Source organism: Lathamus discolor, chromosome 2 (assembly GCF_037157495.1).
Source record: "Lathamus discolor isolate bLatDis1 chromosome 2, bLatDis1.hap1, whole genome shotgun sequence".
Taxonomy (NCBI): domain Eukaryota; kingdom Metazoa; phylum Chordata; class Aves; order Psittaciformes; family Psittacidae; genus Lathamus; species Lathamus discolor.
In genome coordinates, this window is record NC_088885.1 from 83,114,673 (window position 1) to 83,128,632 (window position 13,960).

Sequence of the window (13,960 nt, forward strand, 5' to 3'; positions counted from 1 at the left end):
GTGCTACACACATTGCTCTTGTGGCACTTTAAAGAAATGAGAGTTGTGCGCTCATCATTATTTCTGATGTAAAGGGCTGCTCTCCGTTATCACCACTTACACGCTCAAGCTCCCAAAGCTGTGGGACCAGAAGACTGAACTCTGCATTTGCTTTCTTTATGGCTAATTTTTTGTGCATTCCTTTCTGTAATGTGAAAGAAATAGGCCTGTAGCTACAAAATTTGATTCTGCTTTGCTGCGTTCCTTGTGCTGCTACTTAATGTAGGGTGAGCACAAAATGATAAACAAGAAGTGTTTCCAAAAAATGAACAATTTATACCCGCTCCACAGAAATGTGAAGGACTGGAAAACCTATAGAATACGACATTGAATGAAGCCCGAAGGCTGTTTGAATCTGTGCTCTTTCCTCGTTGTGCAACAATGGCTGTAGCAGTATGCATTTAGTGAAGGAACGCAGGACAAGAGCCCGTACACAGATTTGCCACAAACTTAAACAAGCGCTTGCTGTATGCCACCGGAGCCTGCAGGTACATGTTCTTTAAACGACACTTAACTTCGCCAGGAACTTTGGCCGGGTGGCGGTGCTCTGCATGGCCTTGCGCTGCGGAACCCGGGAGCGCAGCGCACCCTCACAGCGCGGCCGGCTCCCGTGGCACCCCGCCATCGTTCCCCTCGCTCCGGGACGCTCGCCCCCGTGCCCCGAGCAGCGGCAGCGCCCGGGCCGAAACGAGCCCCAGGGGCCCCGCGGCGCCGCACCGAAGGGGCAGCGGCGGCGCGGGACGGGGCGCGCTCCGACGGCAAGGGGCCCGCGGGCGCTTCCCGCTGCCCGGCCGGGGCGGGGCGGGGGCGCGGCTGAGCGCGGCGCAGGGAGCGGCGCGGCCGCGGCTCCGCCTCTGCCCCTGCCCCGCCAGGACGGGACGGGGCGGCCCCGGGCGGGAGCGTGCGGCTGGGGGAGCCTTCTTCTTTCTCCTCCTCCTCCTCCTTCCCCCCCTCCCCCGGCGGTGGCTATGCGCTGCCGGGACCGGCTCTGAGGGAGCGTGCGGACAAAGGCTGCGGGCCGGTGCCGGCGCTGGGGCGCGATGGAGCGGCGCGGTGGCTGAGGCGGCTCGGTGGGGCCGAGCCGTGCCGGGCCGGGAGGCAGCGGCACATGGTGCACGGCTGGGGCCCGGCGCTGCGCACCCTCGGGCGGGCCGAGGGGCCACCATGGACAACTTCTTGGAGGAGGTGAGCGCGGGCCCGTGGGGTCTTCCTTTCCTCTCCTCCTTCCTTCTCCTTAAGCTTTGTGGAGTCGCTTTGCGGGGCAGGAGCCGGCAGCAGAGCGACAAGGGGCTCCCGAAGAGTGCCGTGTGCTCCCCCGAGTGAGCGCCTCGGCTTGCAGGGGGCTTGCAAGGGCAGACCCTCGGGCATCGACACTTCGTGAGCGGGATTGAGAGACAGGGAGGGCTCCCGCCGCCAAAGTGCCAGCCTTTCGGGCCGTTACCGGAGGTGGAACTCGAGGCCGCCGGCTTTCTGTCGGGAAGGCTCTCGGCGCTAATTGGGGCTTATTAGAGCGCTGCTCCGCGCCCCCCGGCGGCACCCCGGGCTGCCGTTGGTCCCCCTGGGGAGCGGGCTGCCGTGGGCTCCGGCACCGGCGCTGCCGCGGGTCAGTGCCCCTCTGCCCGCGCCGCCCCTGAAAGCGGTATCGGCGGGAGGGGGGGCTCACTCCTCGAGGTTTTCCCTGCCTGAAGCCCGGCGAGGTTACTTTTCCTGCCTCGCAAGGGCAAGGGAGGCTCCAAATGGTGGGAGCGGAGCTACGTTTTTAAGGTCTGTTTCTTACATGTATCTTGTTAAAGTATAGACCAAGTTTTCCGATGCAAAATGCAAAGCAGTAAAGTTTGAGTCTTGGAAGCAGTTTGAACTTTACCATTATCTCGTGGATCTTGACAATCTCCTCATGTTGGGTGCACAAACCGAATCAAAGACCCTTTGCTACTTAGGGTATACACTGAAAGTCAAAACTTGGCGCCTATTCTGGTCTAAGTTAGCTGAATTTTGTACAGCGATATTTTACCAAATGGTTCAGCCCACCTGGTGTGGACCCAGCGTTACGGACATAAGGTGTCTGGCGTTAACACAGTGGCTTCTCTGTGTGTGTTTTACTTGCAGGCTGCTGGCAAAGCTTGCATTGTATCTGGGTTGTGACTTCTTGGTGACTGCCTGCACGACTGCTTTAATCGCCGCTCTCGCAGAAGCGGTTGCACTGTCAGGGTTGTAAATGCAGGTCAGGCATCTGCTTTACAAGGCTGTGATTAAGCTGCAAACCCGTCCTTTGCCCTCATGAAATAACTTCCCTCGTGTTCTCGGTGCTGCTGTTGATGCTCCCACAAGAAAAATAGGTGATCTGTTTACTGGAATCGTAATTAGTCAAATAAAAGAAGGTCATACACCTTGCTGCTTGTTAGCTTTTCATTTGTCAGGCAACAAAAGTTCTGTCAAGTGCAATAAGAAGGAAGAAATGCAGGATTAGCTTTGAAAAAGTCTGACTTAAGTAGTAATATTGCTTTCTTTTTTTATCCTTTCCCCCCCTGCCCCGGAGAGGATGTAGCCCTTGCCTTTCAAAAGCATGCAAGCCATGAGCAATATGGGAGTATTAGCCTAGCTTTGCAAAATTAATCTGAAGAGTCATTCACTCTGACACAAAGTAGTGTAGCGTGCCCTACATAAAGGTGAAGAAGAGTTTTAATGGTTTTGACTCCCCTATTAGCCAAAATTACTTGCCTCAGGGAAAAGGCAAGTAAATTTTGCCAGTCTCTGTTAGTATTTCTGCATGTATTTATGTTAATTTGTGGTTGCTGGATGCAGACTTTGATCTTTCTTAAGAACTCTTACTCCCTTTCAACATGTTGATGTTACTTTAAAAGATCAGTAAATATAACACCTTCACTTTAATCTGCATCCAAAGTCCCACCCGTGACTATAAACCTTTTCCCTTCCTCACACTGGAGTGTACATAAATGGCATATAGGGAGCATGAGGCACAATTGCAGAAATGCACTTGGCCTGGCCCAGCTACCACAAAAAAATGTCTGTTGAAGGCACAGGATTGAGCCACTAGCTGGGTAATTTAATTTGTGTGAGGCAGACATCCTGCAGCTGCTCTCTACAAAAATATTTGCTGACTTATCTGAGAGAATTACTGTTCTTGTTAAAGTAAGTTGTAGTGTGTGGAGGAAAGAGGAAGCTGGATGCAAGGCACAGGTAAAAAGCCTGGTCTGCTCTGCTTTCATTTGTCAGCGGTGTGAGTCTGCTAATAGAAATGAGGTGTAAGGAAGAAATTCTTTGCTGTGAGAGTACTGAAACACTGGAACAGGCTGCCCAGGGGAGCAGTGGATGCTCCATCCCTTGCGGTGTTGAAGGCCAGGTTAGATGGGGCTTCAAGCAACCTGGTCTAGTGGGAAGTGTCACTGTCCATGGCAAGGGAGTTGAAATTAGAAGATGATTAGGGTATCTTCCAACACAAACTGTCTTGTCATGTTTTGGGAGGAAGGCTGGTGGGTGAGAAAGGTATAGGTTGCTCCTCAGCATTACCAAGAGCTTGCTGCACTGGAGGCAGGAGTGTCTTCAACCTGGCTGTTGAAGAAAAATAGTGTACAACTGAAAGGTATTAGAAAGAAAACCCCTGTATTACTATTTCTCCCAAACTTTTCCATAACTAGATGTTGAATGTGGCCCGCTCTCATTGTAGGGTGATACCCACTGGAACAAAATGAGGCAGCTGTGTTGGATACTGCCAGAGTGCAGTCACAGAGGTGCTCCTGTTAGGACTTGCTGCGTTAGGTGAGATATAGGATAACACCAAGATCCCACTGGTGAGCTGATGCTGCTGTTGTTAGTCACTTAACAGCATTATGATTTCTGTATCTTGCCACCCAGTTTCCCTTTCTTACTATTTTTCATATTCTTAGCTTTTATTATTATAGGATTACAAGTGCCTATCTCCAGAGAAGCCTTGATTTTCATCCATGTCCCAGTTTTCTAAATCAGCCAAAAAAGAAAGGATCTGAGTAAAGAATTAGGCTGGAAGAGTCAGCCCTGGAATTTACTCCCGAAAATGCTTTTATTGCTGGAAGTTATTAAAGTAATTGTACAATTGCATTCTAAATACAGAGGAGAAGTGTTTTCCAAGAGTTTAATTCAGGCTGTTGATTGATTTGCGTTACCTTTTGGTGTTTGAAAGAAGGAAGGTCAGTGGTAGAATTGTAACTTTTTCACTATATTTACATAGTCATGTTTTCATATATAAGGTGTTTAAACCTGTAGAAATCCCAGAGATCCATACTCAGAAGTATGGGTGTGTGCAATAGAGCTGTTTGGCTGTGTTGCTCAAAACAGCCTGAAAAAAATCGTTCCCATATGTTTTACCAGCAGCTAGGGTGCTTGCAAGGGAGCAGCCTTTTGTGGTAGCTGAGGTCAGGCTTTTTTCCAGTGAGAATGCATCCCTGCTAAAAGGGGGTGTATGCCATAAGGGAAGGAGGAGAGTCATTTCAAGATGAGAAGGAACACAGGGAAAATTTGCACAAAGAAGGCAGGAGAGGGAAGCTCAGACTGCTTCTTCAGCATCTGAAGTTCCCAAGGAGTGCCTGCTAGGGCAGCTGGGGAAGTGGATGTAGAAGTTCATCTTCCTCCTGTTGTGCAGGGAGTCACTTTGGCCAAGATATAGTGTGTTGCACTGAACTGTGGTCACTGTCCTCGTCACAGGAGAAGTGTGGCAGTTGCTGGCCCAGCTGCCATAAGAGAGTGGTTGGGGTTGGGAGGGACTTTTGAAGCTCATCTGGTCTGAACAGTGCTCTCTGAGCAGTGCTCAGCTCCTGGGGAGTTTGCGGCATAGCGAGCATAGTGGTGGCTGTAGGGGTTGATGGCGGTTAGCTGCTGCCAAGCTCTAAAGACAAAGGATTTCCCTTTTTCCCTGTAATTTCCATAACTGGAAGAGAAGGATGAGGACAGTTCTGTCTCCTGTCTTCCATATAGAACGTCTGGGTGATGATGTTGAAGGAGAGGGTTATAAAATCATCATTATCATAGAGGTCCTCTATGCAATTTTCTCTAAAATTGCATAGAGGTTTATTGGAGCTGTGGGTAGCCTCCTTGGAGACACAGTAGATACTCTGTCCAACATACTTTTATTTTTAGCAGTACTGCTGGGACCTCCAAGTTCAAAACGGTTTCTTTCCTTTCTGCTTTCCTTGGTTGCCCATATTTGCTTGGGTCCCCTGTTTTGAGGGCAGAACTCCCAGCATGAGTCCTGAAGGAGCAAGCGTTGAACCTCCCTCTGTGGGAAGGAGATGGGACAAAAATTAATTCTGAGGCTTTGAACTTTGCTTCAGGGACCTGTCTGAGGAGATATCTGCTGAACCTGGAAGCTCTTACTTTGGATATGCAGCTTGCAGCAAACTATTCTGTGGTGCTGCTGTGCTGTGGCATTTGGAAGATCGCTGCCTCCCAGCACAGGGGTCTTTCGTGGAGGTCTTCAAGAGGTTCACCATCTCCTGCAACCAAGTAACCTTGGCATTGCCAAGTTTCTGCTCTGAAAGTGAAAATCCAGTGATGCTAATAAATTATTGCATCTATATACGTGGTCTTGGAAGTCTCCCAGTTTTGGTTTAGAAATATCTCACTGATAGCGCAAGTATGGATCTGATGTTCCAGCTTGAGATGTTGGTGTCAGCTGTTTGGCTTGGCCAAGTTGCATGAGACCGGTGGGGTAAAACTTTCATCCCGCCGGTGATGGCATAAAGGTTATGCTTCTGGAGGGCTTCTGAATGCCAAAGCTGTGCCAAGCAGAAGCAGTGCCTCTTCTGGCTGCGTTGATATTGGCTGCATTTTCTGAAGTTTCTGAGCTGTGACTCCTCATACTTAGTTTTCTTAAAAAGCTGATGGTTTTGTCAGCCGTTATTTTTAGGTTCATTAGAGAGCATTATGTTTTGACTAGGGAATGTTTCGGGGAGTCCCAGGTCTACCTTACCGAGTCGGAAAGATGTTTTTACAAGTTTATTTCTGTAAGTCGGGAAATCACATTCAGTTCGTCAGTAGCACGTCATTGTAACTGCCTATTACACATACTTCGCATGTGTCTTTTATAAGGTACATTTGTGTGACTGAAGCAGAGTCATCATCACTGGCTGGAGCCTAGCAGCCCTGCTGGCACCATCAATACTGTAAAATGACACAAGAATTCTCTTAAAGCTGCAAAACACGTAACTATTGAAATTGGCTGTAGAGGCTCTACATTGTACAGGGTCTGCTCGTGCCTTTTTAAGTATTCTCAGTCAGACTCCAACCAAAGGAGAGCTGTGAAATCCTTACCGTTATAGAAATCTTGGCTGCTTCAGCCACAGCTTTTTTTTTTTTTTTTGCCTTCTGGTGACACCTCACTGAAATGTTCCTTTTTTGTTGGTCTTTTCCCTAATTCTATGTTTGTGTCAGCACTTTGAGTAAGCTATTTTGCTCCAACCAGATTTTTATCTTTATATGTATTTTCATTTGGTGAGCCCTCTGTGTGGGTGATGCTGAAGGCTGTGAACCTCTTTGGCTCTTTTTTCATTTTGGAGCTATCGTACAGCCTGCTGCCTAGTGAAAGGGAATCTTGTTTGAAAGCATGGCAAGTCCCAGATTATTTTTGAAGCCAAGCGGGATGGGCTTGTATCATAAATGCTTCACAGTTTTTTCTGTGATTCTGTGGAGGCAGGAGGTGACTACTTTGCAGGAGGGAAGGGAGCTGGACTTTTTTGTGTCATATGGAGAGTTCAGTGTGCTGGTACCATGAGTAGCCTGAGAAGCCTTGGAACCTTTCAGTGCTCTTGTTGCCCCAAGTGCCTCAAGCTGGGGAAAGAAAAGTCTGGGGCCCCTTATCAAATGTTATGCTGTTGATTGTCTTGGTTGTATCATGTTTGGCTTCTGCTACGGTGTTTTTAGCTGAATCTTAGGTTTCAGCTTGGGAAAACCAAAATAGTCGTATTAGACTTCAGAAAATAGCTGAAAGAAAATTGGTAGGTCCTTGGCTGTTTGTGTGTGCATATTTATGCAGTGTCAGTGTGTTTGCACAGAACAAATCCAGACCTAACCCCTAGCAAGTGAATAACATGCCTTTTTTTTTTTTTTGTGTGTGTGTGGGGGGGGTGTATTTATTATTTTTTTGTAATATGGGGAGTGCATATGGATTGGACTTAAAAAAAATAGAAAAAGATTTCTAGTGAGAGAAGTGTCTTTTCATGTCTCTTGGGTGGATGTGGCCCCAGTGGAAGGTGCTGCAGTCTCCTGCGAGGGACAGGAGCAGCAGCTCTATCCCTTGCACACCTGGCACGGTGACTGTGTGCCTGGTGCAGGTCTGGAGGGAAGCGTGTGCTCTGGGTAGTTTGATCTCGCCATCCTTTTTGGCTGCAGGGCTGGTATTTTTCCTTAGTGAATTACAGTCCCTGGCTGTGGTCAGAGCCAGGAACACAAGTTTAGGGTGGAGCCCTGGTAGAAGGGCAGGAGGGAAAAAGTCACTGTGAATTAAGACTTTTGCTTGGGGAGGGGGGAAGGAAGAATTGTCATCCTTAAGTCACTAATGGTGGCTACTTTACATGTTTTGGGAATTGACCTCAAAACTTGATAGATTGATTGTGACTTCAGGCTTGTATGATAGTCATGGCTTAGGTGTTCTCATTTCTCTTGATCTTTCTGTCACATAATTTGTCATTATGTGACACTTTAAACCATTAGTGAGATGTGAAGGAGGATAGCTTGGTGTTGGGGCAACAGTTCAGGGCAGGTTACTGGTTTTGGGGCATTACTGGTTCAAATTTTGAAAATTTTTAATTATTATTTTTACTTATTTACACTTTTCCAAGATGTTCTATGAAAATTTTGGCATTATACCTTAGTCGTATTTACTGTAATGCAACTTCGTTTTGGACAATCCCCTGATTAAGAAAGGTTAAGTGGATTATCCTTTTGGTTAGAAGTCCAAGCTTAAGCTCAGGCACTCCATTCTTTTAAAGACAGGACTTTTCAAAGTTTGGATGTAGAATGGGAAATGATACTAACTGTCCTCCACACCTGCCTTCTGAAGTAAGCTATATCCATGCTGATGAAGAAATTACTAATTTATTACATGGAAAATAAGTGTTATATTGGAAATGTATACTGTGAAAGGTTTGTTAGGACAGAAGGAATGAGTGAAGATTACTAGTGTTTCCAAATATACCTGTAAGAAGTAGGAACATGTTGGGGGAGAATGTACTGCCTACTTTAGACTCATTGCTGCAAAACCAGTGATCAAGACTGCCATCTTGGGTAAGTCCAAATAATGTTTATGCTTGCTCTTGTCTTCAGCTGGTGGATAGGCACTGCAAGGCTGTGTCAGTGGGTGTCTGGTGGCTTCTCCGCCGGGTGCCATTCTGTGGACAGCATGACTGAGGAAGTAACTTCCCCACTATAAATGGATAACTGAATGGAGAAGGCCGCTGAGTTGTTTCAGCTGTAAACATGTCACACCTGTGCTTGTTTTACTGATAAACGTAAATAACTTGTCCTCTATTTAGGCGCTTATTTCCTTTGTGGCTAAGTGACTGTTTTTCAATCTAACCTAGAAAAGTCGTCTTACTTGGTAGAAAGTTTATAGGCTTCTTTTCTATGTCTACTATTTTTCTTTGTTGAAATCTCAAACATGAGTGATGTTGATACAACTTGATAATATCTGTTTTTCCTTCCTGAATAGCCTACTAGGAGCAGACCCCATTTTGGTTCAGATTTGAAGCATGGCAGAAACTGGGGTGTGTCTGGTGTTACTGACTGACGTTAACATTTCCATTTTGTGTAAACCCTTCCATAGAGGGGTTTAACACAGTTTCTGTATGAGATATTGTAATTTTTTTGTTATAATTTTTAAAATTGTGACTTAAAAGTTAGCAATTGTGCGTAGTTATTTTTCATGAAGAATGAGCCCCCACAGTCAGTAACGGGGGGTAAAAAAGGAGCATTTTTTGGCTTTGAGGAAAACTGTGCAGTTTCCCCTTGTGTATGGAAGGAATTCTTTTGAAAGTGAAGAGTACTGGTCACTTGTATGGGTTTCTGAACTTGCACTGAAAATTCAGTTTCAGTACATCTTAAGCTGGATTTCTTGTTTGTCTCAGTGGCCCTCCCTCCAGTGGGTAAATATAAGTGTGTTGGAGCAGAGCCTAAATGTGGGAGTCAGTATAATACCTTTTACACCTTCTAGGATTAATGGCATGCTGAAGGAAAATGTCCCGGAGGATAGACGTTATCAATCTCCTGTATCATCCAGTGGCCTGCCAGACTTCAGAATTGAATAGGCTTCCTGTATGCTTGTATTTGTATGTTAATACATTTTAGCAAATACTTTAATTGCTTCGGTGGGACATTTTGCCTGGTTTATGGTATCAGACTTTCTTTTCTTTGAAAGTATGTTATCTTCATCTTGTGGTGAGCCTCACTAGAGATTTTTGAAAGAATGTTAAGCAAAGGTGAATATTGAAGAAGTCAATATTCTCTTTAACCCATCTCTTAGACAAGTTAAATCTTTCAGTGAAATTATTTGGGGTTTGGTTTTGTTTTGTTCTGAATGAGGGAGAGAGGAAGGAAGGAAGAGAGAGGAGCTCAGCCGCAGGCTTCAGGAGCTGAGCTGTGCCTTCGCATGTGATCCCGGCTGATGGCATGCACAGGGTGACTGGCCGAGTTGGAGGACTCAGGAAATAAAAGGCTTAAGTACACTTTGATGTGTTGGTGTTGCCTTTTCCTATATATTCTTGGGAAACTATTCATAATCCTTTATTGTAGATCAGTAGTACAAGAGTGTGTTAATACAAGTCTGTTTTGTTTTGGAGAATGCCCTTAAGGGAGATGCTATAAGGATAACTTAGCAGAGGAAAATGGTTGTTGCTTTTTCCCCTGTGGCAAAACTGTCTTCCCACTCTGAGCAAGTTTTCCCGAGGGCTTTTTATCATGGCACGTCTGCCTCAATACTGCAGTAGTCATTAAAAGTACTGAGGATTTTTCAGTTTGCTTTTTAGGTTCTTAACTTCTGTACGTGATAATGTCAGTAGAACAACACTCGTCTGACCAACCCTGCCGTCATGGTCTCCGAAGTCAGGACTGATTTTGGTGCTTGTAGTGTAACCTCAGGTAGGGACCTGGGGATCAAATATTTGATGAGTGCTAGCTGTCATTAAATCCAGATGCAATTACAAAGCAGAGTATTTCTGAAAGGTGTCATGAAAGTTAGTACCCTAGTCCCCTAGGCCCTCTTCTTGTCCTTGCAAACCTTCAACCATGGTAGACTGTGAAAGTGGTGTTGCTGCAAAGCCTTGTATGGTTTTGGTGTTGTGCATTGCATATGTCTGTTCTCCTTTTCCCAACCTTGCTAACAGAAATACAGGATGTCTCTGGGAAGATTCACACGCCTCCCCTCTGCATTCAGCCAAACTGGTCCTAGTTTTGGGGCCGGGAGATAAGAGAAGTTTATTCCTTGTTTTGAAAAAGTATTGATGTTTATAGCATCATCGGAAATGGATTATTTGGTCCTATTTTAGTTGCTGTTGTTTAGTATGCAGTTAAAATGTTTACTCAGATGAAGTTAAATATATTTGTTAAGAGAATAGGTTTATTTTTCTTACAAAGTTGTTTATCTTGAGGAAAAGTCAAATCCCTTTGTTTAATATACCCGTCTGGTTTACAGAATAGTAGAGATCACTTCTATTTGACCATTTTAGTGGGTAAAAATAGATACAAAACAGATACAATTGTGTATCTTGGGTATATTTTTGTTTGCTTAAGAAAAGAGCCAAGTTGGCGGGATGCTGGAGTTCACATCAGGACAAGGAATAGGTAGGTGCCTATTCTGCAGGTCTGACGTCTTGCTTAGTTGGTTGTCTTCCTGGATCTCGTTCTCTTATTAAACGCAGACTGTGGCTTTGTGATTAGGGTTTATCTCCTCATTACAGCTTTCTGGTGATGTGTACGATGGATAGGTTTGTTTGGTGTGTGCAATCAGTTCGTATATTCCCTAAAAGAAAATGAGAGCAGTGTTTACAGCAGGGCTTTAAAAGATGGCATTTCCTGCTGCTTTTCAGATCGTGTACCAGGAGGAGTGTCCGATGAAGTTAGCTCTTTGTTGTTAAGACTCCCAGACTTGGATTCTGCTGTCTGATACTTTGTAAGCTATTTCAAGGAATAAACAAATGGAGCAAATCTGAGCTATAAAATATAATTTGCGTAGCAGCAGCTCAGTTTTCCCTCCACCTCTTCTTGCAATTGTATTTCTAATATTTTATGTGCCAAATCTGAGAAGCTTTAACAGGTGGTAAGTGGGATTTTGATGAAGTTGCACAGTGCTTGCAGCAAAAGGGTGGTCCTCTGTTTTGCGTTAGTTTTGAGAGTCTCTGTTCCCGATTTCTGTTACACCATTTCTGCCATCATTTGCTTTGGCAATTCAGTACTTTAAATGACTACAACCCTGGTGCAGTAGTAAACTTCCTGGCCTTTTGTGTACAGAAGCCCATTAATAAACTTAATTGTAATGTAATGCAATAGTTGTAGTAAACTTTTACTGTATAGTTGCACCTTTGTCAGTAGGAAACCTTTGCACCATGCAGTTAAGGTGGAGATGCCATCAGCAGCTAGTGGAGGACAGGAAGTGGTACCCAGATCTGTGTATTTTCTTGTGCTCATCCAGTGGTCCTTCGGTGGAGCTTGTTCTTAGCAGTCCTTACTGAATGCAAAGGAAACACATCAAGTTGTGGGATCCTCTTCCTTTGGGTAGTGATTCAGCATTTACTGTCTCCTAGGTGCTTCTGGAGTTGGGCAAATACAGGCTGTAATCCTGATTTTGATTTCTTTAACTTGGGTGCTGCTTATAGAAGCAGTCCTTTATATTGCTTGCAGATACCTGATCTGAGAAGTGCGCAGTCTCTTTATGCAGTCAGAGAGTCCACAAAAGCTTTGCTGGTTTTCTGGGATTTTTTTGGCTTTTTTTTTTTTTTTTTTCTGCTGGAAGTCATTGGAGGCAGCATGTGCTGTGGCTATCTCAGTGCACAGGGATATGCCTCATGCCCTGTATGTAGAGGGGGGTCATCTCTCATTAGGAAAGAAGAGTGAGTGCATATTAATCACTGTTGTTAAATTGAAGGGGAAAGAAGTGCTGAAGGCAGCGAAGGTGTGGACACCTGCAGCAACAGATCATGGGTGATGCTGCTGTGGGGATTGCCCAAGGCACCCCTCTGAGAAGCGGAGGAAAGGAGCATCAGGCACCGAGCAGGAGCAGATGCTGTAGCAGGATGGCTTCTCAAAGCCATGTCAAAGACATCTCAATGTCCCATCTCAACATTCCTTGCTGGATGGGACAACAATATCTGTTAGCTACTGCTTTAAAATTAATAAATTAAGCTCCTTTTTTTTGGCTCTGCAATTCCTGTCGCAGTTGCAGAATAACCTTTTGTGCTGTCCCGAGGCCACTGGAGTTTTCCTAGCTGTAGGTTTTGAATGTGTTTTTTTTTCTGGTTGGGCCTCTGGTATTACAAATGCCAACATTTTAGAAAGTCTTGGTTTTTAGGGTTGCGTTTCTGAATATCTTTTTTTTGGCGGTACTGAGCAATGACGTGCTTCTGAATAGTTTTACACAGGCTTATTTGGAAAACCTGGTGTTATTCTTGAGAAAGCTGCAGTAATGTATAGCTTAAAAATAGGACTTTGTGGCATTTGTTAGTACTGCTCCACTGGTGGCAATATTATTGCTGTAAAAATTGCCCTTTTTATTTTTACTAGCACTGAAATTCCTGCTTTCTGTTGTCATGTGATCATCTTTTCCCAGTAATTTTGTTCCAGATGCTGTACCAAAGTAACTAGTAATCAGTGAGTGGCTCTTTTTCTCTGAAGAGCAGTTGTGGTGCTACCAGTTGCTCTTCAGCAGACGGCTGTATTTTTGTCAGATCTTGGTAACTGTTAGAAGAGGGAGACCTTTCAGGAGATCTCTGTTGCATGGTCAGTGCTTTACCTCCAAGACTGCAGAGGTAGCTGGTAGCTTGGGATCATTAAGAAGTCCACTTTACATCTTTGCTCGTGGAAGAGTCTGAGACCACCTGGAAGCTAAGATGCTTCTTGTATGTGCTTTTAGAAAGAAAAGACTATGTCAGTAAGCTGTGTAAGCTGCTGCTTCTTTTGTGGGTGTGCATATTTATTTAGCTTGCTGGTATTTTATTGTACTTCAGCCGCAATGCTGTGCGCTGTTCTTTCCCTGTGTACCAGTGAAGAGGAGGCAGGTAGGGGGAAAACAGTACCTTGTACTCTTTGCTGGTACAAATCTAAATAAGAAATTTGCACCATCTTTTTATATTAAAACTGTTGTTCCATGCTAATGCTGGTGTTATCTAATGTTCTCGTGTATTGCACATGTTTTTTTCCACTTAAATTTAAGTAAATGATTTGGCACAGCTGGGGAAATGCCTACATAGGTGGAAACATATGGCAATGAGTTGCTTCATCATTATTTAAAAACAAAACAAAACCCAAGGCAATTGGTTTGTATATCTTCTCCCTCTTTCTGACTTTTGTAGTTGGGGTTGACTGAAACAGTAAAGCTATTTGCTGTTTGCTTATTTTCAATGACCTGGGAATTTTGTTGACAGCTCAAAAGCCGCACTGAGCAAAAATAACAAAAATATCTGAAATAGCTAAAAGCTTAAATTCCCTGCAGGAAAGGTGGTTTGTTGGGGAGAAAAAATAAATTCAGAAGTGGTAACCATTAGTGGCTATAAATAAAGTTACTCATTTAAGCTCTGAGATGGGTAAAAGAGAGAGGTTGTTCAAGTTTTTCATCTTTACTGTGTGGTAAAAAGGTATGTCATGCCCTGCCATTTTTTAGATAGCTCTAAAAATAGCTGCACTTGCACTGCTTTCTGCTCAAAGAAAGGTCTTTAAGTATGCCCTC

At 44.8% G+C, this 13,960-nt stretch overlaps 1 protein-coding gene across 1 annotated transcript in view; it reads left to right on the top strand.

Annotated features, from left to right (window-relative positions):
* Window positions 1–910: 910 nt before the first annotated feature.
* MYO10 (myosin X) overlaps window positions 911–13,960 on the top strand; it is a 157,036-nt gene continuing 143,986 nt past the window's right edge. The window contains exon 1 of the mRNA XM_065667576.1: window positions 911–1,224. Within this exon, the coding sequence (XP_065523648.1) occupies window positions 1,204–1,224 (21 nt within the window). The 5' untranslated portion in view covers window positions 911–1,203. The remainder of the gene's footprint in view (window positions 1,225–13,960) is intronic.